This window comes from Podarcis raffonei, chromosome 1 (assembly GCF_027172205.1).
Source record: "Podarcis raffonei isolate rPodRaf1 chromosome 1, rPodRaf1.pri, whole genome shotgun sequence".
Lineage (NCBI taxonomy): Eukaryota > Metazoa > Chordata > Lepidosauria > Squamata > Lacertidae > Podarcis > Podarcis raffonei.
Genome location: NC_070602.1, coordinates 17,658,637 through 17,686,425, shown reverse-complemented (window position 1 = coordinate 17,686,425; position 27,789 = coordinate 17,658,637). Strand labels below are relative to the sequence as shown.

Below are 27,789 nucleotides of genomic sequence, written 5' to 3'. Positions count from 1 at the left end.
CCCCAGACAACCGGGGCGACCAACCTAAGGTCCATAGCAAGGCCAAAAAACCTAGACCCTGAGCTAAATGGGAGTGGAGGGTGGGTGACTCGCTGCGGGACGACGACGACTGAGGAGGAGGCGGAGCTGGAGCCGCAGCATTAAGCTGCTAAACACGCCCCCCGGAGACACCTGGTTGGCTGCCTCCGGTGGGCGTGGGCGCCAGCCAGGTGAGGAGGGGCGGGGGCTAAGGCCCCCGGCCAGGGGCGGAGCTCGGGCTCCCGCCCACAACCACTCCCCTCTCTTCCAGGGAGGAGAGTCTTTGTCATTTCCGGGGTGCGCACTATCCTGCACTATCCCTGCAGCTTTCTTATGACACCTGATTTGATCCAAGGTGGGAAGAGTGCGCCCAATTATTCTCTCCATGTATAAAGTGCACTTTTAAACACGTTCTAATAAGTATTTCCATCCCCGCCCATCTGACGGCGTGGCTTCAGCCGACACACCACACCATCCGATGGCATCAGTGTTCCTGTGTCCTGAATCTTAAAGCTCTGAGGCGGCACCAGCTGGAATTCAAACCGCTGCAGGAACTTGGCCATCACCACTTTAGCCTCCATCTGTTATAAGCAAACAAAACCAAAATAGAATAGTGAGCTCGGTGTGTTTAATTTTATTGCATTTTCATCCTGTCCTTCCAAGTGACTCTGTGTGACATTCATGGGGTCCCTTCACAAGCCCTTCTCCCCAGGTGGTCAATAAGGGAAGCTTACCAGCTAATACTGACTGTCACCACCTATTGAGAGCAGCAAGACTCTCCCCCTTGCTCAAATTAGTGCTCAAATATATCTATACAGTGGTACCTTGGGTTAAGTACTTTATTCGTTCCGGAGGTCCATTCTTAACCTGAAACTGTTCTTAACCTGAAGCACCACTTTAGCTAATGGCGCCTCCTGCTGCCGCCAGAGCACGATTTCTGTTCTCATCCTGAAGCAAAGTTCTTAACCTGAAGAACTATTTCTGGGTTAGCGGAGTGTAACTTGAAGCGTATGTAACCTGGGGTACCACTGTATATTCTCTGGACACATGGGGTAAGAGAACACTTGCCTTGGAATCCTCCTGGACCACAATACAGAAAGTTAAACCTGAAATAAGGATGCAACCGGCAGCCCCAATCCAGTATAGTGGTACCTTGGTTCTCAAATGCCTTGGTACTCAAACGCCTTGGTTCCCAAACGCCAAAAACCTGGAAGTAAGGGTTCTGGTTTTCAAATGTTTTTTGGAAGCCAAACATCCAATGTGGCTGCCGGGTATTGTTTCCGGGGCGCCCGCACCAATCAGAAGCTCTGCCTTGGTTTTTGAACATTTTGGAAGTCAAACGGACTTCCAGAACTGATTAAGTTTGGTGCCTTTTTTTTTTTTTGAGGCTTTTTCGGTTGATTTGTTTTTGTGCCTGTGTGGAACCCAGTTCACCTACTGACTGATTGATTGTATGACTGTGGAAATGGATTAATAAAAACCCCACCCCCCAAATCCAAACAGTAACTATCATCAGTGCAGGTAAGAAAAAATAATCATTTTTATTTCTATCATCTACAATACTGTCTTATTTATTTTATAGTTCAGTACATTGATTATTGCTTTCATTTTATGGATCAATGGTCTCATTAGTAAAATTCATGTTAAATTGCTGTTTTAGGGCTTGTTTTTAAAAGTCTGGAACAGATTAATCCATTTTGCATTACTTTCTATGGGAAAACGTGCCTTGGTTTTGGAATGCTTTGGTTTTGGAATGGACTTCCAGAACGGATTAGGTTTGAGAACCAAGGTACTCTCTGCACTTCTGACAGGTGGGTGCTTGTTGACCACCTGATGTCATGTGATGCCTAACAATTCAACTTCAGAAAGGAAGGACCAGGAACACGCTCTAAGTACACTCTGAATTCTTTCTTTACAATGCCAGCTGGATTCCTTAATACCTTATATCTCTTTCCCCATCTCTGAGATTTTCAGGACAGTCTCTGTTAGTGGTTTCCCATGGCTCAGATGCACAGCTTGTATCCAGTGTGCAGTCAGTGTTGTGGGCCCAATTCTGTGGCCCTGCATCCTAAGCTGAGATCAGACATGCCTCCTCCTCCTTCTCCTTCTGCACTCAGTGGGTGTTTTAAGCAAGTTGTGCCATGTCGACTTACTGAATGTGTTTTTAACCTGTGATTTTTGTTTTGAACACTTGTGTTATTTTGATGGATTGATAGTTTTATTGTTGGTAGTGGAAAACCACTTTGTGACCATTTGTGGTGAAAAGCAGTGTACAGTGGTACTTCGGGTTACAAACACCTTGGGTTACAAACACTTCGGGTTGCAGACTCCACTAACCCGGAAGTAGTACCTCGGGTTAAGAACTTTACCTCAGGATGAGAACAGAATTATGCAGCGGCAGCGCGGTGGCAGCGGGAGGTCCCATTAGCTAAAGTGGTACCTCAGGTTAAGAATGGTTTCAGGTTAAGAACGGACCTCCAGAACGAATTAAGTTCATAACCAGAGGTAAAGGTAAAGGTAAAGGGTCCCCTGACCATTAGATCCAGTCGTAACTGACTCTGGGGTTGCGGCACTCATCTCGCTCTATGGGCCGAGGAAGCTGGCGTACAGCTTCCAGGTCATGTGGCCAGCATGACTAAGCCGCTTCTGGTGAAACAGAGCAGCACACGGAAACGCCGTTTACCTTCCTGCCAAAGCGGTACCTATTTATCTACTTGCACTTTGATGTGCTTTTGAACTGCTAGGTTGGGGGGAGCTGGGACTGAGCAACGGGAGCTCACTCCGTCACAGGGATTCGAACCGCCGACCTTCTGATCGGCAAGTCCTAGGCTCTGTGGTTTAACCCACAGCGCCACCCGCGTCCCACTGTATAAATAAATTGGAAATAAGTTTTTTAAAAATGCATTTGAATTAAAGCTGTGGTTGCAAAGATTACTGAGAAAAATGGAGCGTGAATTTAGTGGAAATTCTACCTGATTCTAAGCGTTCTGGAGAACATGAAACCATGCCACTATTTCGTGACATTTTTGTTGATCCTAATAAAGGTATTGACCACTTTTACTTATGGACCAGCATGGCTATTGTTGCTTTTTAAAATGTAAGATGGCATTCTTCATATCGTCTCAACTTGAAAAAGCACTCACTGTTTCTGTGGAATCTTAACCCTTGCCATTTCTTGTTTTCATTCAACATTGTATACTTGTTATTGATGGTTTAAACATTAAATACCCTACATCTTTAGCACATAAGTGCTTGCAGGACCTTCTAAAAATAAAAAGCAAACCTAATATGATTTGTTCAAATGCGGGGGGGGGGATGGTAACTGCACAATTGACATGTCTGATTTGTCTCAGTTATCATTGCCCCAAAATTGCCAACTTTAGGTGTATAATCACCACAAGGTCGTCCTTATAACAAAACCTACCAATACCCAATTATGCGCTAACAAAATTTCCCACAAAGTAAGATGTCACTGTATTATTATTATTATTATTATTATTATTATTATTATTATTATTGCTTCCCACAACTGTAGCATGTTTAATTAATAATGTATTTTGCAACCCAAATTAAATGGGAGCCTTCCTAGAGCATATTTCAAGAGCTCCTTCAATTTACACAATTTTGTACACAGTTTCTGGTGGCCTTGTTTTAAGAAATCCTTAGAACCCTACATTGCTCACACCCATTTCCCAGTATATTGCTATTTCCTCACTGGTTACACCCTGATTGCACAAATCCCAAACCACAGTGACTACGAAGTTCCTAGACTGAGTACATTGCTCCCAGAGTGCATGCCAGATTGGGGAGACACCTCGCTCTTAAAAACTACGTGCAAGTCAGCCACCAGCCACTTGTTCAGACTTGAAAATGGTGAAAAGACAATTGTAAATCTGTGTAACCAAAATTCCTTGGTTGAAAGTGCACTCAGAGGTGACAGATATCACTGGTCAGGTGTCACCTTCAATTACATTAACTGAGTACCTTTGAAGGCCCAAACCAAGGGGTTTTTGTTTGTTTTTTGGATTAAAAAAAGTTATATTTTTGATTGTTGCAGCACATTTTAATCCAAGGGCCTAATTCCTTTTTGGTTAACTTTTAAGGGGGTGCTAGCCTTGTAAGGGAGCAGGGCCAGAGGAAAGAGGTGGGTTGAGCAAGCGTTAGGACTCTCACAGTATGCTACGTTCCAGCCATGTTTCTGGATGCACCTTTGACACCCATTTTCATCCTCCATTTGGGCAAGCAAGATGCATGACCACAGTTCAGTGACCAATTCTAGCCAATCAAAAGCATTTGAGGGTGGTGAGTAGCAAGGCCAGAGAGTGGCTTCACCTGGGTAGTCATCAAGGGTTAGATAGAAGGGCTCGATGGGCTGCATTCAGCTCTTGGGCCTGAGGTCCCCCATCCACATGTTAAAACCATAGTTTAGGATGACCAGAACGAGTCTAAGTAAGCCTTGAACTCACATGCTCCCTTCTCTTCTCCATCAGTTTGGAAGCTTCCCATTCTGATTTCCAATAACCACCGTTTAGCATTCTGTCTGGAACCCTAAACTGTGGTTGATCTTAACTATGGGTTGCTGAAAGAAGCCAGCTGTCAGGTGTGCGTGCAGGAGCCAGGCCCTGTGACCAGGACTGGGGCCTTCCTAAGTTTGTTCTGAAGAGGCAAGGCGCGGCCTCACAGGTGAGGCCGATTGATAACTCACAGCTCCTGGTGGCAAGAGCCGGGAAGGGATATAAGGCCAGCATTTCCCTTCAGCTCTTTGCCACAGCAACACGTTCCCTGGCTTGCTGCGTTTGGCTCCTTGGCTCCTTGCTCCTCAGACCCCTGCCTTTGTGACTCCTTGGTCCTTGGACCCCTGCCTTTGTGACTCCTTGCTTCCTGACCCTCGGACCCTCGGCTTCTTGACTCCTGGCTTCTGGACTCCCGTTCCTGCTCCCACCCCACCATCTTGCCCCTGGTCCCGACGTCCCCAGCCAGGACTTCGATTGCCCATGAACCGGACTGTGACACCAGCTTCTGAAACCATGGCTTTGGCCATGTTGGTTCGTGTTGATGGGTGTCGAAGTCCAACGACACCGGAGGGGGGGGGCTACAGGTTCTTCATCTTTTCTTTATAAAATGATGCTTCTTCCACTAAAAATTTTGAGGCATCCTTGAGATCGCCACTGGGTCTCCCATCTTGTTACTCCACTAGTACCTTAACTCAGCTTCCACTCCTGCCTGCAGCAGTAAGTAAAAAGGTAAAGGGACCCATGACCATTTAGGTCCAGTCGTGGCCGACTCTGGGGTTGCGGTGCTCATCTCGCTTTATTGGCCAAGGGAGCCGGTGTACAGCGTCATGTGGCTAGCATGACTAAGCCACTTCTGGCGAACCAAAGCAGCGCACGGAAACGCCATTTACCTTCCCGCCGGAGCGGTACCTATTTATCTACTTGCACTTTGACGTGCTTTCAAACTGCTAGGTTGGCAGGAGCAGGGACCGAGGAATAGGAGCTCACCCCGTCACGGGGATTTGAATCGCCGACCTTCTGATCGGCAAGTCCTAGGCTCTGTGGTTTAACCCACAGCGCCACCCACCTCCCGCAGCAGCAAGTAGGACTCCATAAAAGCAGAAGAGGAGGGGATGCAATTCAAACAAAGGGACCTATCTTCTGCATCACTTGACCAGCGGACTGCTTTACTTACCAGTGCAAATATCTGCCCAATACAGGAACGAGGTCCCAGGGAAAATGGGAAATAGCAAAAGGACGGCCTAAACCGTCACAAAAACAAGACAGACAAGAATAAGATGGTTTTGAAAACACCAGAAAGGCTTCCTTCTAAGCAACAGCATAGATTATAGCTGCTAATGAACATAGGAACACAGTAAGGTGCTTTATACAGAGTCAGATATTGGTCCATCTAGCTCAATATTGCCTACACTAGCTGACAGCAGGTCTTCAGGGGTTCAGGCAGGGAGTATTTCCTAGCCCTACCTCGAAGTACTGAGGACTGAACCTGGGACCTTGCTTTATGACTGAACCTTCCCATTTAGGTGTTGTATTTAATAGCAGGTTGACAATAGTCATAGTCACTTCCTGATCTCTGCTTATGCCCAAAAAAGCTCTGTCAATTAATTTCTACAGATCAAGCTGCTGTTAAAAAGCACAGAAAGAAGCCAAGCCTGTTTTTATCCCTGGTCACATAGCAACCCTAAATAACTGAAATAATTTTGTGAATGTTGCCATTTACTGGAAACTCTTAAGTTTTTATCACAAGTAAGGGAAAAGGTCTAGAAAGTCCAACATGTGGCAGAAAATTTTATAGTCTGCTGGTACAGACGCAGGAGAATTTGATGTTTGCTTATTCGTTCCATGAGCCAAAGGGAAATCAATCCAGCAAATACAATCAATATTCACTGTTGCTGCTGTTTTCAGTCTGCAAGTGGTATGCAATCGATTATGATTGGTTCTCTGTGTGCATTGCATTTCCTTTGCACCAAAATGAATGGGATGGAATAACATAATTAACAACGTCAAATTCCACCGCATCAGACAGCGAGGTGAATAATGTAAGTTTTTTAATCAGATGACAAACTGCAGCAGAATGGAGACAGCACTGCACACAACGAAGATGGATTGCAATAGAAATGGATGCCTTCTTACACCCCGACCCGGCAGACACTTCCAATACCTGTCCTAATGTCGTGTTTGGCATTCAAAAATTTCTGATATTTTCTTCAAGCCCTCTGAAAATCTTAAGAATTAGTAGTCTCAATGACAGTCACCACGTATTTTTGAGGTCCAGTGCTGAGGGCCGTCTGGCGGTTCCCTCACTGCGAGAAGCCAAGTTACAGGGAACCAGGCAGAGGGCCTTCTCGGTAGTGGCGTCCTCCCTGTGGAACACCCTCCCACCAGATGTCAAAGAGAACAACTACCAGACTTTTAGAAGACATCTGAAGGCAGCCCTGTTTAGGGAAGCTTTTAATGTTTAATAGACTATTGTATTTTAATATTCTGTTGGAAGCCACCCAGAGTGGCTGGGGTATAAATAAATTATTATTATTATTATTATTATTATTATTATTATTATTTGTTAGAACAAATAACAAAGGGACTCACCTCGGCTGGTCTTTGCTAAATCGCTCAGGATCAAAGACCAGCGCATCCTTGAAAAACATTTCCAGACGTCCCATGACATAGGTGCTGAACTGCCAAGGGAACAGAGCAGTTTACATTTGTATATATGACTCTTAAAAACATTGGTTGTTCAAAGTTAGAGGCAAATGCATACAGTATTTTAATTAAGTCCTGGTTCCTTTCTCCGATTAGTCCTGCACAGAACATGCATCGCCTTATTCCTAAAGGGCTCAAGGCGACTTAACTGTGAGCAAAGAAATATTAAAAGCATTTAATAATAACTATAAGTGATCACACTGAACACCCCCACTAAGTACACATTTCCTAGCATACAATTATCAGTTAGTGTGTCTCTCCCGATCCACTTTTTAATATTTCATTGCTTCATTATAGCTTAACATCATTTTGTTAAACCATTGTGTTATTTTAGACATTAAAAGCTGCTTTGAGTGGAAAATTTGCCTGGTAAAGTGGGGTACAAAACCAATCGTTCTGTGATTAAAAGAAGAAGAAAAATAATGCAACAATCCAAAAACCCAATACTGCAAGCTGTATCAATTATGAAATGAACATAGTAATCCTATATGCCATATGTAATCTCCTCTACTTGACAGGGTAGGCATGTATAGGATTGCGAGGTAAGTTAATTTGCATGTCATCCTGCATTTCACATAATTTACAGCTTGCACAATTTAATTCAGCTTTTGCTAGTCATTCTAAGGAGGAGATTTGCATAACTTTTTTTTTAAACTTAGTCATGCATGGTAGACTGGTTTTTGGGTGTAAAAATGATGTCAGTGGGGGGAGCAGTGGAAACAGCTCCAAAAGCTTAAAATCACTCGGGGGGGGAGGTTTCCCCCCCCAAAAAAGCTAAACAACTTTGTGAGTGTCAGGAATTTTACTTTTAGAAATATGGCAATCCTAATGCATGGCCCTATTGAGCAATTATTACTATTCATCACAGAGAGATGCAAGGAACCAATGAATTATTCAGTACAGTCTTTGAGATATTACTATGTCTCTTGCCTAGGTTTGCCACAGTAAGGATAATGAACAACAACAACTTATTTTTACGCTGCCCATGTGGCTGGGTTTGCCCAGCCACTTTGGGCTGCTTCCAACAAAATATTAAAAATACAACAAAACACCAGACATTAAAAACTTCCCTAAACAGGGCTGGCTTCAGATGTCTTCTAAAAGTCAGATAGTTGTTTATTTCCTTGACATCTGATGGGAGGGCGCTCCACAGGGTGGGGGCCACTACTGAGAAGGCCCTCTCCCCATTCACCATCCCCACCACAAGCCATGAGCTGATTCTACTGCTTTCTTATCCCCTTAGAGAATCACAGCACATACATTGCCCTGGACATAAAAGTCTGTTGCATCAGGGGAAGTTTGGTGTTGAATTCCAATGTGTTAGATAACAGCACATGGCGTCCAAACAAGACTCACCATTAAAGTGGTTTCTGCTGGAATTTTGATTCCTTCAATGACACATTCCTTTTCTGTCCAGCGGACAGTTCCTGGAGCTGGTGGATATAACCGCAGGGATTCTTTGAGAACCTAAGAGGGTAAAGGTAAAAAGAGCCATTTCTTTTCACCAGCTAGCATGATTTGTTAAATGGAAGGGTTGGATTTTCATCTGGAATTCTTCCCATAGAAAGTCGGTTCAGTCACAAGTTTATTGGGGCTATTTGAACTAATAACTTGTTCTCAGCCTTAATTCCCCTGTAAGTTTCCTACTTTGTATTTTTCTTGCGGAAGGGGAATAAAAAAAGAAATCTACAGCGCAAGGCTACACATGCCTACTCAGAAGTACGTCTCAATGAGCTGCTTTGCCAGCAATGGCAAACCATGGTTTAGTGTTACCAGAATTATCTCTCTGGGTTTGACTGCTTCCTCTTTTCTTCAAACACATCCATGAGCAGTTAAGAAAGTTTCACAAGATTAAACAGCACAGTCGTACCTCAGAAGTCAAACGAAATCCGTTCTGGAAGTCTCAACTTCCAAAATGTTTGGAAACCAAAGTGCGCCCTCTGATTGGCTGAAGGAAGCTCCTGCAGCCAATCGGAAGCCACGGAAGCCTTGTCAGATGTTCGGCTTCCAAAAGAATGTTCAAAAACCAGAAAACGCACTCCTGGGTTTTGATCATTCGGGAACCAAAACGTTCGAGAACTAGGCTGTTTGAAAACCAAGGTACGACTGTATTTAGAGGTCTGATGACACACTGAATTGTGGTTCATCTAAACCAGAAACGGAAGTTTCTGATGTTCTTGTTACCATACCAGAAGAGAGGGAAGGGAAAAGTGCAAGAACCCAGCGAGAAGCTAGGCTTGCTCTCTGAGTGCTGTGCTGTGGCCAAATGCAGCCCCTGTGTTCAGTGGGGTTGACTGCCAGATAAGCACTTATCAGGGATGCAAACCAAGATTGTTCATTTTGCAAACCCAGAAAAAGTGAGCCTCATCTACCTACATTGTTGTAGGAGTATCCTACTAGCAGCAATAGTTTGTTATCTAGTCCCCAGGAGAGACTGCGAGTTCTCCTAGCTTTTTAAAAACTGAAAATTAGAAGACAGGGCAAACACAGCAAAAACTGGCATGCTGTGCAAGGGAAAGGATTGCAGGCCCCCCCCCCAATCAAAACAATGTTCTCTGAGTGCTCAGAAAATGCAATGGTAACAGAATATAGAACAGGACAGTTTATAGAATTTGCAGTGGAACCTTGGTTCTCGAACAGCTTAGTTGATGAACCAATCGGCACTCGAACACCAAAAACCCGGAAGTAAATGTTCCGGTTTTCAAACGTTTTTTGGAAGCTGAACATCCGATGTGGCCTCTGCTTGTGTGCAGGAAGCTCCTGCAGCCAATCAGAAGCCACGCCTTGGTTTTCAAACGTGTCGAGAGTCAAACGGACTTCCAGAATGGATTATGTTCATGGACTACACAGAATTAGATAAGCTAACAGGAAGGATCCGAAACCGGCGGGACCAGAGGTTCACCGAAGACTGGACTAAATTTATGGAGTATTTGAAAAATATTTGTGATGATCAAATTACATTTGTAGGTTTACAAGAAGTTCTGTGAGGAGTAACTTAAGAAATATTGTAAAAATGGAAAGGGGGAGATGATTTGTTAAGAAATATAAAGGCAATATTAAGTTAAGAATTGCAGGAGAAGTGATTAGGACGGAGGATTATCAGAGGTGTTGAAGGAAGTCCAAATAAGAATATGTATGTAAGAATTTGTGTGGTATGTCTTTAAAAAAAATTGTACATTAAAATTAATAAAAATACTTTAAAAAAAAACAAAAAACAGAATGGATTATGTTCAAGAAGCAAGGTACCACTGCATAAAGGAAGCACAACCGAATAAGATCTGTGCACAAGAAATGAGTAACAGAGGCATATTTATTCCACCATGCCCGAACGAAAGGACCACATAGTAATGTGATGTAAGGAAGAGATAGTTAATGCAGTGCCCTCCCACCATCCCTAGCCACTGGCTGGTGACCTGTAATCCAAAGCATCTGGAGAGTACCATCTTGGCTGCTCCTGCACTAAGGGATTTTCTACTGGTACAAGTTGAACTTCCCTACTGCTATAGGGATGGACCAGGAAGAATTAGAGTCATTGCATATCCAGTGTTTGAACAGTTAAAAAGGTATCACAATATCACACTTATTCTTCTGGAGGCTGATGCAGCAGATAAGATTTCTCTGCACAATGAGAATTCCTTATGAGAAACTGAGATTTTTTCTCTCTCACGGTGTTAATATTACAGCTAAAGAGCTTTGAGATATTCTTTGCTCTAAAATGAGGCCTCAAGTTTCATCTTAAAACCAATGTCTTACTCTTAATGGCTGGGCAACTAGGATCTTTTCAGAGCATTCTCCAAGTGTACCTGTGATAAGTATTTAAGCTCTGCGAGATTTTCATAGGCAACATCTCTCTTCACCCCAACGACCTCGTCCACTTCAGCCTGAAGTCTTAAGAAGGAAATGCAGGAGAAATTTTACTCAAATGTCCGTGGATTGTTTATTATGCTAAAAGGCAGACATCTACCTTTGAAAGTATCTGTATTTACCATATTTTTCGCTCTATAAGACGCACCAGACCATAAGACGCACCTAGTTTTTGGAGGAGGAAAACAAGAAAAAAAATATTCTGAATCCCAGAACAGCCTTCATCCCGCTGCCCTGAAGAGGCTTCGCACAGCTAAGCCAAAAGCTATAACAGCAAGAGGGATCGCTGCGCAGCGATCCCTCTTGCTGTTCTGGCTTCTGGGATAGCTGCACAGCCTTCATTCGCTCCATAAGACACACACACATTTCCCCTTACTTTTTAGGAGGGAAAAAGTGTGTCTTATAGAGCGAAAAATACGGTACCTTCCTAGGACTAAGCAGCACCATAATTCACTCACACAGTCAAAATGCATATTGGTTCGGTTCGTCCAGAGATAAGAAATAATTGCTCCCAAATCATAGCCAGTTTAGGTGCCCTGGGTGGTTACAATCCAGGACACAGTTCAACACATATAGAGAGAAGGGAGATGCAACCTGTATAATGGTTGGAGTGTTGGACTAAAACCTGGCAGACCAAGGTTCAAATCCTCACTCAGCCGTGAAGCTCACTAGGTGCTCATGGGCCAGTCACTCATTCTCAGCCTAGCCTACCTCACAGGGCTGTTGTGAAGATAAAATGGGGAGGAAGAGAACTCTGTGCACCACCTTTTGCTCCTTTTCCTTTCTCCAGTTTCTGGATACAGTGGTATCTCAGGTTAAGTACGTAATTCGTTCCAGAGGTTCGTTCTTAACCTGAAGCACCACTTTAGCTAATGGCGCCTCCTGCTGCCGCCGCGCTGCCAGAGCATGATTTCTGTTCTTATCCTGAAGCAAAGTTCTTAACCCGAGGTATTATTTCTGGGTTAGTGGAGTCTGTAACCTGAAGTGTATGTAACCTGAGGTACCACTGTATAACATTAGACATACACAGAGTGCATAAAATAACTCAACGGACCATCAATGGGTAGGAGGGACCTGCTAAAAAATAGAAACATAAATAAAGGAAGAATAAAAGGGAATGGCGAACTTCACCCACTTCTTCAATATGTCAGGTTGCCGTCCCAGTTCCAATATGGTAAAAGACAACAAGTTGGCAGTGGTCTCGTGACCTGCAGGACAGGGAATCTAATTACTTTATTATTACAATCTATTAAATTTCTTGATGCTTTTGAACTATGGTGCTGGAGGAGACTCTTGAGAGTCCCATGGACTGCAAGAAGATCAAACATATCCATTCTTAAGGAAATCAGCCCTCAGTGCTCACTGGAAGGACAGATTGTGAAGCTGAGGCTCCAGTACTTTGGCCACCTCATGAGAAGAGAAGACTCCCTGGAAAAGACCCTGATGTTGGGAAAGATAGAGGGCACAAGGAGAAGGGGACGACAGAGGACGAGATGGTTGGACAGTGTTCTCGAAGCTACAAACATGAGTCTGACCAAACTGCGGGAGGCAGTGGAAGACAGGAGGGCCTGGCGTGCTCTGGTCCATGGGGTCACGAAGAGTCGGACACGACTAAACGACTAAACAACAACAAATTAAATTTCTATACCATCTTTCATCTGAAGATCACAGGTTGGTTTACAACACAAAAATACATACCGTAATAACAAATAAAAACAATATCACCACTACCACTCAGTTTAAAAGGCCACAGATTGTTTAATTAGCCAAAGGCCTGGTTGAAGAGGGACATTTCCGCCTGGTGCCTGGAGATATATAATGAAGGCGCCAGTCGAACCTCCCTGGGAAGAGCATTCCACAAGCGGGGAGCCACCACAGAAAAGGCCTTGGTCTCATGTTGCCACCCTCCAGATCTCTCACATAGGAGGCCCATGAGGAAGGGCCTCAAATGATGATCACAAGGTCTGGGTCAGTTCATAATTAAAGGATGGAAGGAAAAAAGGAATATAGATCTACCAACCTGCAATGAAGAAAGTGACGAAATTGTCCAGGAGAATTTCAGCATCGCAGTCCCCTTCCTCAGCTGTCAAGACAGGAAACCAAGAGTGAGGCTGACCTCCCTGCCCAAAAGGAAGCCTCCATGACAGATGGCCATCCAACCTCTGCTTAGAAACCCCCAAGGAGAGAGTCCACAACCTCCCAAGGGAGACTCTTCCACTGTCAAACAGCTCTTACTGTCAGAAAGCTCTTACTGTCCTAGTTGCCCTCCTCTGCACAAGTTCCAGCTTGTCATCATCCTTCTTAAATTGTGGCACCCAGAACTGGACACAGTATTCCAGGTGTGGTCTATCCAAGGCAGAATAGAGTGGTACTATTACTTCCCTTGATCTGGACTCTATACTTCTGTTGATGCAGCCTAAAATAGAATTCACTTTTTTTGCTGCTGCGTCACACTGTTGACTCATGTTCAGCTCATGGTCCATCAAAACCCCAAGATCCTTTCCATGTGTACTGCTAGTGAGACAAGTGTTCCCCATCCTACATTTGGTCCTTTCAAATTCTATGATTCCTTCAAAAGGAGTCTCCTACCCACGCATCAGGGACGCGGGTGGCGCAGTGGGTTAAACCACAGAGCCTAGGACTTGCCGATCAGAAGGTCAGCGGTTTGAATCCCCACGACGGGGTGAGCTCCCGTTGCTCGGTCCCTGCTCCTGCCAACCTAGCAGTTCGAAAGCACGTCAAAGGGCAAGTAGATAAATAGGTACCGCTGCGGTGGGAAGGTAAACGGCATTTCCGTGTGCTGCTCTGGTTTGCCAGACGCATGACCCGGAAGCTGTACACCAGCTCCCTCGGCCAATAAAGCGAGATGAGCTCCGCAACCCCAGAGTCGGTCACAACTGGACCTAATGGTCAGGGGTCCCTTTACCTTTACCTTACCTACGCATCATACTCAATGTTGGGAGACTGTGGAACGAGAACTTAAAATTTACAGCGTGTACCATCTTAAAAGAAAATACAATGAAAATGATGTACCGACGGTACTTGACACCTGTGAAATTGGCAAAAATGTTTAGGATGAGTAGTAAATTATGCTGGAAGTGTAGAGATAAGGATGGTGACTTTTACCACATGTGGTGGTCATGTGAGAAAACAAAATCATTTTGGGAAATGATTTACAATGAAGTGAAAAAGATGTTTAAATATACCTTTCCCAAAAAGCCAGAAGCTTTTTTGCTGGGCTTGATGGGAGAGGAAATTGAAAAAGTGGATCAAAGGTTATTTATGTTTGCCCAAAAATGGAAAGTACAAGAATTGCCATTCATGGAGGAGTGGCAGACCAAGATGTTGGAATATGCGGAACTAGCAAAACTGACCTGCAGGATCCGAAACCAGGAGGAAGCAAAATTCCAAAGAGATTGGAGTAAATTTATGGATTATATAAATAATAAGTGTAGGAACCTGAAGACACTAGCAGGACTGAAATAAATCTTACGACGTGGACTGGGAAAATAAGAAGAGACTGCGGGAAGTAGATTGAAAAAGGAAAACTGGTTGGAGGGAGCGAGGGAGGTCATGGCTCGGCAGAGCGGCAGATAAGGAAATGAGTGGACGATGGATGAAATTTATTGTATTTATTTGTGTAAACCAGAAAACCAGCATATTAAAAAAGGAGTCTCCTACCTGCACTCTTCAGTATCTGAGTCAGAATATCCAATGGAATCTCCTCCCCATTCTGGATGGCTTTGCGTCTCTGTTCAATACACTGGCTGCCAAAACGGCGCAGCAGTAGCAAGCTCTCCTGAACCTCTTTCACTTCTTTCCTGTACTTTGGCAGATACTGGACAGATAACAGATACTATCATGAGGAGCAGAGCAGAGCAAAACCAAGAACATATTACTGGAGGGCGTAGCTGTCAACAAAAGCCACCTGCTAAGACAGAAGATAGCTGTGGCCCATTGGCAGTTTATGATCCCTTAAACAAGCATCCTTTGTGACCAGCAGGTGTTGAATGGTCCATTCCCACATATCAGAGATCGCTGAGTGATCAGCAGTAAAACAGCTATGCAAAATCTACGCGGGTCCTACAGTTGTACAAGACAGTCTGGAAACAGGTAGGAAGAACAGGGCAAGCCCAAGCAAAAATGTTCAAGGCATATCTAGTGGCGCAGGAATGCTAGGGTGCAAAAGAACTAAGTTATAACATCACTTGCCAGTTTCCCAAAAGGATTTGTCCAAGACTCTTGGAATAAGCTTGACAAGCAATAATGTATGCTTCAGAGAGGGTCAGAGTTCCACGAGAAATGCCTGCACTGACCTTAAATGATGGACTGCGTGACTGACCCAGTCCTTTCATGATCATGGACATCGCATGCGGAAAAGGCGTGGTCTCATCATGCAGGGTGTTCAGTTCAAGGCCAAAGGCTACCTGATAATGTGAAGAAAGGGGATCTAAAACATCTTTGCATTCTGCCATCCTCCTTTGCAGTTCAACCTTGATCTCTATTTCTCAAGCCTTTTAAACACCAAAGAGGAGGAAATGTTTCGGTACATTATACCTGTGGGGTTCAGCTTTGTTCACAAAAGAGTTACAGGAACATTAAAAAGCCCTTGGCTTCTTGGTCAGAAACACAACAGGCTGTGTATGCGTGTGTACATTTTGTTATATACAGTGGTACCTCAGGTTACATACGCTTCAGGTTACATACGCTTCAGGTTACAAACTCCGCTAACCCAGAAATAGTGCTTCAGGTTAAGAACTTTGCTTCAGGATAAGAACAGAAATCGTGCTCCAGCGCGCAGCGGCAGCAGGAGGCCTCATTAGCTAAAGTGGTGCTTCAGGTTAAGAACAGTTTCAGGTTAAGTACGGACCTCCGGAACGAATTAAGTACTTAACCCGAGGTACCACTGTATTTACTTAACATATATATAGCCTGCCTTTTACCTGAAGGTCCTGGCACAGAAATATACAAAAATGAAACCAAAATTAAACACTATTAAAGCCAGCCAACGTGAATTCCATACAATTAAAACAGCAACAGCAATTAAAAAAATAGTTACAACACATTGTTATTATTCTGATGTCAGCTTTGCATGTCTTATGAAGCTGGGTGAAAGTTGAGCTGGTGAATTGCAGCATTCCTCTGGATACTTGGCAGAAATTATTTATTTGTGCTGTGGCTCTATTCAACAGACATGCAATGTAAGATTTCCTTTACCTATGTGTTAGCCCAAAAGGGTGAGGGCTTCCCAACACCCTTTTCTCCCATATTAAACTTCTCCTTTGTGCTGCCATTTGACTCAATTTGACTCAGAATGAGAGGCATCCCCTGCTCCTTAATGGAAACAGGAAATTCATCCGGCGAGTACCTTTGCAATGATGTCCAGCGTCACGCGTTTCAGCAGGCTCATCACATCCACTGCAGTTTCTCCATCGGCTTTTTCATCCAGCACCCTCATAAGCTCTTCTGTTTGCTCGTTAAAGGGCCCCATCAAGCCCATCAGGTAACTGTGAAATTAATAAAAGCAAGCAAAGGCAGGACTTTGCGGTCAAACTGGAAGCTGTCTAAGGTGTGGAAATGAATATTAGAGCTAACTGGATCAGGCCCATGGCCCATGCAGTACAGCATTCCGTTCTCACAGTGGCCAAGCAAGCAAGACCCAAGCACAAGGTTATTCTCGCCTTCTGTGGCTTCCAGCAACACACAGAGAATTATTTCTGCCTCCAATATGGAGGTGAAACACAGCACAGCTACTTGGACTATAGCTTAGCATGGACGTGCTGGTTCTCAAGAGAGGAGATTGTGGCTACTTTGCTCCTCTACACATCTGGTCCTCCTGCTGCTGTGAGCTAAGCTGTGGTTTGTCTTAGTATATTGTCCAAACCCACATTCATGATTTGTCTTGCGCCAAACTGCAACCAAGGTTTGTCCTTGGGTTTTACACAGCCTATGGTTTGTCTGGAGGGAGACAAACCATGAATCCTGGTTCAGACAACCTGCTAACCCAAATCATGGATTAGCTCACAGCAGCAACAAGAGGAGAAGTAAAACAGTCACGATTGCCTCTCCAGAAGCCTGCACATTCATACATTCATGCTGTTTGGGTTAGTGCTATCTGCAAATTGAGCCATAAGCACATTTAGAGATAGGTGGTTAGGTTATTAACATGAACCGAAATGCGCAGCATCACTTAAGAAAAGACATTCAGTTAATATCTACTTGCGACTGAAGGCCGGGTCCATAATTTTCCGCTGCTTGTGCCAGTGGTCATAATCACTATCAGTCACCAAGCCATTTCCTAAAAATCTGAAAAACGATGGAGAATTTTTATTACTATTTCAGGACCAGTTTTGAAATCATGTTCTAAACCACTGTAATAATGGAATACTGAATGGTATAGTTTATGTAAAATATGCAGGGATTTAAGTTATGCAAAATGAACCATGGAAAGAGAAGAAGGGAAGTCACTGATATTTTAAGATTGTTTAAATGAATATTCTAAAATGTAAAACAGAAAATTTCATTACAGGAGGGAGAAAACCCAAAATGCATAATAAAAGCAAGCACAAAAACATAACAATACCCCCCCAGTAACACATTTAAAAGGGTATTGGATGTTAATCAGCCCAAGACTGAGTTGAAGAAGAACTGACCTCTTCTCTGATTGACAGGGCTTCCAGAACTCCCTCCAGTGTCAGTTCCAGAAAGTGGCAATAGGATATTCTTGGGTCACTACCTTAGACTTTTGAGTTTATCTTGTCTCCTATGCTGCTCCAATATCTGTAAGAAACCGCTTAGAAATGCCATCTGGCACTTGGGGGTCTGTTGTCACCAATTCATAGGTTCGACACCTCGATCGCACAGCATTTCCTGCACTTTTTATTTATTTGTTTATTTTAAAAAATGTGTGTACTGCCCACTCATAGAAAATATCAAGGTGGTGTACAAAATAATCATTTAAAATGACAGGCTCATCTTGGGGGGGGGGGGAATGAGAGCTGAATAGACCTGTCCACATAAAGTAGGTCTCCCAAGAGTTAGCTGTAAGGATGACTGCCAAATCTCTGCTGTGAGGGTGGTCCATAGCCTGGGACTAAAAGGTAAAGGTAAAGGGACCCCTGACCATTAGGTCCAGTCGTGACCGACTCTGGGGTTGCGGCGCTCATCTCGCTTTATTGGCTGAGGGAGCCGGCGTACAGCTTCCGGGTCATGTGGCCAGCATGACTAAGCAGCTTCTGGAGAACCAAAGCAGCGCATAGAAACGCCGTTTACCTTCCCGCTGGAGTGGTACCTATTTATCTACTTGCACTTTGACGTGCTTTTGAACTGCTAGGTTGGCAGGAGCAGGGACCGAGCAACGGGAGCTCACCCCGTCACGGGGATTCGAACCGCCAACCTCCTGATCGGCAAGTCCTAGGTTCTGTGGTTTAACCCACAGCGCCATCCACATCCTTTAGCCTGGGACTAGCAAAGCAAAATACTGAACTTCCAGCTGAAGCCAGTCAGCGCTCTGTTAAGATGGGGGGACAATGAACAGTGCTCCTCAGGATATTCTCAGTGACTGGGTTGGGATATAAGGGCTCAGGCGGTCCTTAAGAAATCCTGAACCCAAGTTATTCAGTGCTATCCATTTCTGCATATAACAGAGCCTGAAGAAATTCACCTGCCTGGTGGCATTAAAGATCACAACCTTTTTCTGAATCAATGGAATTTTCTCATCCCACACGCCACATACCAGTACATCTTAGCTAAGTACATCTTACCTACCGTACACCGAATAAATTAAAAAGACGTCCATATGAAACTGGATCCTTTGGGTATTGTGGTAACATCAGGAACTCCTAAAATTAAATCATTTTGTCAGTCCGTATTCACATATACCGTATTTTTCCATGTATAACACAACCCCCATGTATAAGATGCCCCCTATTTTTGGGGACTCAAAATTAAGAATATGCACTATCCATGTATAAGATGATCCCTTATTTTAAACTTCAAAAATTTAGGAAAAAATATAGTCTTATGCAGGAAAAATATGGTAATTCATGTGGTCACAATGAATACCCCCCTCTAAAATTGTGAAGAGGGAATAAGATATACAGGGCTTCCTCCATCCCACCAGTGTTTAGAGTGTGGGATTTGGGGTATTTAAATTTGGGGCGGGCTGGGAGGTCTTCACCTTTCTGCCTTGAGAGGGTTCAATGTGTTCACCCAATAAGTGGTGTCAGAGTATTTCCCCAAAAAAGTTTTAAATGCCTTTTTGTAAGACACATTCTGTAGGTCCGCGGAGAATCAACAAATGCTGATTCAGAGAAACCTCAGATATGTATAACTGGGTGTGGGGAAAATTGTGGAAAGTTGATATAAAATTCACAGATTGCATACTATTAAGAGAGAATTACATGAAAATGATGTATAGATGGTATGTCACACCAGTAAAAATGGCAAAGATGTTTAGGAAAGAAAATAACAGATGTTGGAGATGTAAGGAAAAGGAAGGAACATTTTATCATATGTGGTGGGAATGCAAAAACATTGAAATATTGGGAAATGATCTATAATGAATTGAAAAAAATGTTTTAAATTAATTTTGTTAAACACCCTGAAGTCTTTTTGTTAGGTATCTCAAATCAAGAGCTGCCAAAAGAAAAATGGACATTATTTATGTATGCTACAACAGCGGCAAGAATCTTGATTGCACAATATTGGAAGACGGAAGAAATACCATCAAAGGAACAATGGCAAGAAAAGCTGATGAACTACGCAGAATTGGCTAAGCTAACAGATAAACTACGAGAGAAGGACAAAAAGGACTTCAAAAGAGTCTGGGAACCATTTACAGTTTATCTGCAGAAACAACAGAACGGACTGGATTCACTGGCAGGATTTGAATAAACTTTCACAATTTCACTTGAGTAACAGATATTTCAAGGAAATGATAAGGGGTTTTATTTTTGTGTAGGAAAATCAGGATACAATAAATAAAACTAAATAACTCAGCAGAGGGGGAGTTGAGGGAAGTCCAGAGGAGGGGAGGGAGAATAATTGTAAATAACATGATGAATGAGATTTGTATCGTTATTTGTTATAAAATTCAAAAAATATTCCAAAAAAGAAGAAGATATGTTTAACTGGGTGTGAGGCTGGCACTCAGCCAAGATGGACTTAGCAGGGAAGTTTGTTATTAGAATGTCAAAGGGAAACCTACAGGTTACCCAGTAGTGGGTCCACTGTACAGGCAAAAACATACCTCTTTAACCAGGCCTTTGTCTGACTGACATTCAATGCCCTTTTAAAATGTGGGGTTGGGGGGATTATTGGGTTGCTCTTGCTTTTATTTTGATGATGTATTGCAGGCATAGGCAAACTCTGGCCCTCCAGATGTTTGGGACTACAATTCCCATCATTCCATAAATAAATTATTATTATTATTAATTATTCTCTCTGACCACTGGTCCTGTTAGCTAGGGATGATGGGAATTGTAGTCCCAAACATCTGGAGGACCAGAGTTTGTCCATGCCTGAAGTATTGTGTTTTTATATCGTGATTTTATCCTGTGAACCTCCCTGAGACCTGTGGGTATATGGCAGGATACAAATTTAATTATTATTATTAATAATAATTCTAAACATGTTTAATTGGTATTGAACTCAGGGAACGTTACTTCCAAAAAAGTGCACTGAGGAGCACAGCAATCACCGAGTAAAAATTTATGATTGCTTTTCATGGCAAATTTGAAAGCACCACAAGGCAATTCCTGTGAAGTGAACTTTTTGTTATCGGTCTATTTATGAACGCAGGCTCTCTGAATGAATTATATCCCTCATATCCATCTCCTTCCATTTCCTTAGTAATTCTAATTCCTGCACCCCTGCTATATTTAATCCAAATGTACGGATCTCTTCTACTGGGAAAACAAATGGTTTGAACCATAGGGATTAAATCGGAGATGCTGGGAAGTGTGTGATTCAGCAGTCTTCCTGAGCTACTTGTAATGTGGTGAAGTTGGAGGGTGGGGGTGGGGATAATTTAGTCCTCTTATAGACCACTTAAAGGTAAAGGGACCACCAGTCGAACGACTCTGAGGTTGTGGCGTTCACCTCGCTTTACTGGCCGAGGGATAGTATAGCTTCCAGGTCATGCAGCCAGCATGACTAAGCCGCTTCTGGTGAACCAGAGCAGCGCATGGAAACGCCGTTCACCTTCCCACTGGAGCGGTACCTGTTTCTCTACCGGTACTTGCACTTTGATGTGCTTTCGAACTACTAGGTTGGCAGGAGCTGGGACCGAGAAACGGGAGCTCACCCCGTCGCGGGGATTCGAACTTCTGACTGGCAAGCCCTAGGCTCTGTGGTTTAGACCACAGTGCCACCCGTGACAATAGACCACTTACTATATATTTAAAAATGTACTCAAGTGGTTTGTAATAAGGAGTCAAAGACTCTAAAACAACAAAGAGTCAAGATCTCTATCAGTTATGACTTCTCCCAAAGAATCCTGGGAGTTGTAGTTTGATCAATGTGCTGGGAGTTGTTAGGAGTTACCTACTGTCTTCACAAAGCTACAACTCCTAGAGTTCCCTGGAAGAGGGAATGATGCATAATACACTAAATACTGGAATTCTGAAAAATCACTTTCATTTTCATGCTCAGAGGGGAAAACCGCAAAATATACCTTTACTCCTTCAGGACTTAATACCAATACTACGACTCTGTGAAAGGCATTAAAACGCAAGATGGGTCCATATTCATTAGCCCTGTGAAGGAAGATATTTGAACAGTAGTAAAAAGTGACCATACGATCAAGTTAATGACCATATTTATCTATCAAACAAGGTGTAAGAAATGCTGCTGCCATACTAAGCACATACAGTCATACCTCGGCTTAAATACGCTTCAGGTTGAGCGTTTTCAGGTTGCGTTCCACGGTGGCCCAGAAGTAACAGAACGGGTTACTTCCGGGTTTCACCGCTCGCGCAAACGCTCAAAATTACGTCATGCGAATGCTCCCAAGTGGTGAATCGCAACCCGCGCACACGCAGACGTGGATTGCATTCTGCTCAGGATGAGAATGGGGCTCCAGAACAGATCCCGTTCGCATCCAGAGGTACCACTGCACTAGAACAAGAGACATCGTATTTTTCTTTCTTTCTAAGGTCATTGCTGTGTAAAGACTTGAAAGGAAATTCCTGAACATGAATGAGCTCGCTTTAAAAAAAAAGCTGTATCTTTAGTGTCAGGGATATGAGAATATGTTCCCCAGCATATAGGGACAGCTGGAGTATATATAAGATATTCAAGAGAGAGATGAACTGCCCATAGTACTCCATTGCTCCTGTAACTTCCAGATGGGATGACTGCAATGTATTCTACAGGGACATTCCCTTGAAGATGACTCAGAACCTTCAACTGGTCCAAAACACAGCGGCCAGATTATTTGCTGGGGTTTCCTTTAGAAGCCCTGTTCTAAAACAGCTGCATTGGCTGCTGGTTCCTTTATGAGCCCAACATCTGCTCACACTAGCCTTTAAAGCCCTAAATGACTTGTGCCTCAAATAACTGACAGACTGCCCCCTACACACCCCTTGAGGTGTTATGTTCAGCAGTGGAAATTCCACCTCCCTCAGAAGTTCAGAGGTGGCGGCGGCCCCAAAGAAGGCATTCCCTGTTGCAGATATTAAATATTGCGCAGTCTGAAGCGACTGGAAGCATAAGAACCGACTCCTTTGGAAATGAAACATTGCCGAGGCCCACGGTAATATTATTCAAACTTTTACTGACAAAACTTTATTTACAACAGAATTAAAACATCAAAAACATACATACAATGTCTTGTGCTGTGCAGCACAGGCTTGGCACCTTACAAAATATGTAATGTTAAGCAATATTATCACTTGTCAGGGTCAGAGAGGGACTAACAGCCACCACCCTTTCCAAATGGCATATTTGCAACTCAGTAGCTTCATCACATGATCAAAGGTTCACTCTCAGTACCCAGGCAAACAAAGCAAATTTCTACATTGGCTAATCAGCTTTCAACACCACAAACACAAGATTACATCACACCCAAGTATCTGCTTCTTCAGCGAGGCTAACATTTGGAGTTTTCACACTTCTTCTGAACCGGATGAGAACTAGTTATCGTATTATTTTATTATTGACGAAGTATGTACAATTAGTAGGTGCCACACAAAATTTCAAAAAGAACAGCTTCTGTCTGCAGACATGCATTTAAATATTTTTTAAAAAAACAAACAAACCAAGACACCATATAGACTGCTGGCAATGCAATTTATTATCTCATATTTTAAACTACTTGATTATTATTTTTTTACATACCATTGCAAGAAGAGCTGATGAGCACATTCATTATTTTTCAGCATTCCCCATAGCATTGGCAGGTGGCCCAAGAAAAAGCTGCAAAAAAATGGTAAAGGCAGAATTTAAGGCATGTAAGGCACACACATACATGGAAGATGCAGTCAGGTGAAAAGGAGGACATGGATCCTGCCCCTTTAATCATTGTCAAGGCTGGCTCCACAGCCAGCAAGATGATGATGATAATTATTAATTATTAATTATTAATTATTAATTATTAATTATTAATTATTATTATTATTACTATTATTATTAATACCCCGCCCATCTGCCTGAGTTTCCCCAGCCACTCTGGGTGGCTCACAATCGAGTGTTAAAAACAATACAGCACTAAATATTTAAAACTTCCCTAAACAGGGCTGTCTTCAGATGTCTTTTAAAGATAAGATAGCTGCTTATTTCCTTGACATCTGATGGGAGGGCGTTCCACAGGCCAGGCGTCACTACCGAGAAGGCCCTCTGTCTGGTTCCCTGTAAACTCACTTCTCGCAATGAGGGAACCGCCAGAAGGCCCTCGGAGCTGGATCTCAGTGTCCGGGCTGAACGATGGGGGTGGAGACGCTCCTTGAGGGATACTGGACCAAGGCCGTCTAGGGCTTTAAAGGTCACCACCAACACTTTAAATTGTGCTCGGAAACGTACTGGGAGCCAATGCAGATCTCTCAGGACCGGTGTTATGTGGTCCCGGCGGCCACTCCCAGTCACCAGTCTAGCTGCCGCATTCTGAATTAATTGCAGTTTCCCGGTCACCTTCAAGGGTAGCGCCACGTAGAGCGCATTGCAGTAGCCCAAGCGGGAGATAACCAGAGCATGCACCACTCTGGCGAGACAGTCCGCGAGCAGGTGGGGTCTCAGCCTGTGTACCAGGTGGAGCTGGTAGACAGCTGCCCTGGATACAGAATTGACCTGTGCCTCCATGGACAGCTGTGAGTCCAAAATGACTCCCAGGCTGCGCACCTGGTCCTTCAGGGACAAAGTTACCCAGTTCAGGACCAGGGAGTTGGAGTAGGGTAGAGCTGTGTGATTTGACATTAAAAAAAAGGTAAAGGACCCTGACAATTAAATCTAGTCGTGAACGACTCTGGGGTTGCGGCGCTCATCTCGCTTTACTGGCCGAGGGAGTCGACGTTTGTCCACAGACAGTTTTTCCGGGTCATGTGGCCAGCATGACTAAGTCACTTCTGGCGAAACCAGAGCAGTGCACAGAAGCGCCGTTTACCTTCGTGCCGGAGTGGTACCTATTTATCTACTTGCACTTGGACGTGCTTTCAAACTGCTAGGTTGGCGTGATTTGACATACAATACACAAATTCTATCACCAGCCAATGACTCCTCTCCAGATTTATACACAGTCTTGCTAATTTTATGGGTGGAATGAGAACAGTACATAGACTATGGCAGTTCCTCCCGCCCCCCAATTATCTGCCAGCTGAACAGGGCAAACTTGTGGATCCCGTCCTGCAGAAGAGGCATATGTCTGGAAAATGCCAGCGTGTTAAGAACCGCTTACAACATCAAGACTCAGAAGAGTACCCAGCTGTTGGACTTGACTTTGATGGAGCTGCCTGTGGAAATCCCTTGCTCCCCCCTGCCCAGACCACATCTAGACCTTTCCTTCTCTCAAATACTGGGGTTACACAGGAATTCTTCTTGGGGCAGCAAATTATTCCAAAGGGAGGGTAAAACACCAAGAGATGAGTAGGGGGGGGGGGAATGAGAATGTTGGCCTTGCCTCCTATCTCAGGTTCCGAACATTCTAAAACTTTAAAAATAAAAAAAACGGAAGCTGGGAATCGGGGAATTATGGTTCAACCCAGGGGCACCAAAGGAGGTGCCAAGCTTGGCAGTCCCTGATTTATCACATCATTCTATGTCCCTTTAAATGTGTTTGTGGGAGGAGGGTTATTGGTTTGCTTTTTATTTTTAATGTGCATTTCATGTTCTCGTTTTGTATTTTCATGTTGTGATCTTCAGATGAAGGGCGCTATACCAATTTAATAAATAATAACAGCAATAGTAGTAATATCCCAAGGAGCTCAAGATGGTGCTGCATGTTTTCTCTCTTCTCCATTTTAGCCTCACGGCAACCCAGAGATGAAGGTTAGGCTGAGAGAGTGTGTGACTTGCCCAGTTCCATCTAGAGAGCTTCAGTCTAATACTCTAACCACTGCACCACACTGCCCACTGCCCAAGAAACAAAAGACAGTTGCCAGCTGTGGTGTCTATGCTCATTCTAACCCAGCTCTTGCTTCATATGTAAGGTTTAAAAACTACCGTATTTTTTGCTGTATAAGACAAACCAGATCACAAGACGCACCTAGTTTTTGGAGGAGGAAAACAAGAAAAAAAATATTCTGAATCTCAGAAGGCAGAACAGCAAGAGGGATCGCTGCGCAGTGAAAGCAGCAATCCCTCTTGCTGTTCTGGCTTCTGGGATAGCTACGCAGCCTGCATTCGCTCCATAAGATGCACACACATTTCCCCTTATTTTTTAGGAGGGAAAAAGTGAGTCTTATAGAGCAAAAAATACGGTATCTTGAGTTCTTATTTAATATCTAGAAGCATGGGTCTAGCTGCAAGGGGTATGGAACTGCACACAAAGCTTCTTTGTGAAATTGCCTGGACTTCCACAAGCTGGGAAGGAATCTGAGGGGGTGCAATTTTAGTTTCTCGGCATTCTGCAGGGTGTTTTGCTTTGGGGGTGGGTGGGTTTTGGCTTCAAGTCTAGGCCAGCCTTGGCCCCACCTGTTACCTGTTACATCTACAGTGGACTGCATTGCAAGATTGCCATAAACTCCTCTCTGCTGCAGTGTGGTCCCCTCCACAGTAGACTGTACTTCTATGGGGGGGGGGATTTAAAACATTATTTAAAGCTCAACATTGTTCATGCAATAAGATCTGAATCTGAAACAGCAGGAGTCTCTTGGCACAGCTCTTGCTTCTATCCCAGAAGAGACAGGTGGAATACAACCAGACTGCCACTAATTTCCGACACGATTCAAACACAAATGCAAGTTCCACAATTCAAGCTGATCTGCTGTTGCATAACAAACAAACAAACAAACAAACCGGACGACTTTTTTTTTTTAATGTTCCTCGGGATTTATTTGCACAAAGTTTGCAAAAAGCTTGGACGACACCTGCTATTTATTGAGTATCCACTGCAAACTGATTGCGGGGAGGTTGTAGATGTTGCAAACAATCCGGTCCATTTCCCCCATGTCCTTCCTTATCGATGAAAAAAACCGGGGGGGGGGTCTGAATTGGGGAGGGGGTTCTTTGAGCAAGTAGAATACCAAACCGACTTCAACTGTGCGACATGAATTTGCTCCAGCCTGGATCTTTGCCAAAAGCAAAGAAGCCAAAGGAAAATGAACTGGATAGCGCGTGACCAAGATGCATCATAAACAGGCTGCTTGGAAGGAGTGGGGGAGTGGGGGAGGTTGAACCTCCAAATCCTAAACCCGCCATTTACGAGAGAGTAAACCCCATTGAAGTTTGCTTACTTTTGAGCAAACATAGGCATGCGTGGAAAGTCCCCTGGAACATAGCAGGGGGCTTCTTTCTGCGTAAAAACGCACGGATTGTACTGGGAAGAAACTACCCTCGGAAGCTTACTACCCTCCAGATATTTGGGGCTAAAAGTCACATTAACCCCAGCCAGCATCGGGGGGTGGGGGGTGGGATCCAGGCCGCTGACTGCTGCTCTGTAGTTTATCCTGCTTCCCTGGATAGAATCGGGAAAGGAAACTTGTCGACGCTCCCGCTTCTTACCTCGCCCTCGGGGCGCTGGGGATGTAATCGTATTTCATATGAATAGATTTTAGGTAGCAGCAGTAGAGGCCAAACGCCAGGAGGGACACGGCCAGCAAGAGGCGCAGCAAGCCCCAGATCACCTCCAGCGCCTCCATGGCGGCGGAGAGCTCAGCTGCGGCAGGAGCGAAACCAACATCCGCCTCTGTCAGGCAAAAAAGGCCTTTAACTGGGAGGAGCGAGCGCGCAAAAGGCCTTTCCCTTTAAAGATACAGCACGCGCGCAATTGCTAACTCAGCTGCAGAGGCACTTTTCCAAGGATCCATAACGGTTTCCCCTAGGAAAGAAATAAAAACCCGGTCAGTTTTGTGCAAGTGGTGCTCACATCGGACTGAACTGGGACTGAGAGTAATCATCATCATCATCATCATCATTTATTTATACCCCGCCCATCTGGGCGGCTCCCAACAGAATATTAAAATAACAATAATCTATTAAACATTAAAATCTTCCCTAAACAGGGCTGCCTTCAGATGTCTTCTAAAAGTCTGGTAGTTGT

The 27,789-nt window shown here is 43.9% G+C and overlaps 1 protein-coding gene across 2 annotated transcripts; it reads right to left on the bottom strand.

Annotated features, from left to right (window-relative positions):
- Window positions 1-307: 307 nt before the first annotated feature.
- Window positions 308-27,440, bottom strand: LOC128407225 (cholesterol 24-hydroxylase-like). Of its 2 annotated transcripts, XM_053375313.1 has the most exons (15): window positions 27,252-27,440; window positions 23,439-23,516; window positions 21,775-21,856; window positions 18,867-18,940; window positions 17,319-17,405; window positions 16,468-16,606; window positions 15,416-15,526; window positions 14,781-14,937; window positions 13,120-13,182; window positions 12,235-12,307; window positions 11,039-11,123; window positions 8,592-8,702; window positions 7,122-7,210; window positions 5,707-5,773; window positions 308-599 (listed from the first exon to the last, which is right to left on the bottom strand). In XM_053375313.1, exons 1-15 carry the CDS (start codon window positions 27,386-27,388, stop codon window positions 432-434), a joined length of 1,521 nt encoding a protein of 506 aa, XP_053231288.1. In that variant the 5' UTR covers window positions 27,389-27,440; the 3' UTR covers window positions 308-431. The 2 variants fall into 2 exon arrangements, with proteins under 2 accessions (XP_053231288.1, XP_053231297.1); XM_053375322.1 differs by lacking the exon at window positions 5,707-5,773 and having other exon boundaries at window positions 480-599.
- Window positions 27,441-27,789: the final 349 nt, after the last annotated feature.

Bases quoted from the DNA above. Each gene is read 5' to 3' on its own strand.
- LOC128407225 (XM_053375313.1), bottom strand. From the start codon at position 27,388: ATGGAGGCGCTGGAGGTGATCTGGGGCTTGCTGCGCCTCTTGCTGGCC. The intron at 13,183-14,780 runs GTAGGAGACTCC...CTGTCTTGACAG, and splicing joins TCAGATACTGAAGAGTGCAG to CTGAGGAAGGGGACTGCGAT. The intron at 5,774-7,121 runs GTGAGTCCCTTT...GTGACGGTTTAG, and splicing joins TTTAGCAAAGACCAGCCGAG to GCCGTCCTTTTGCTATTTCC.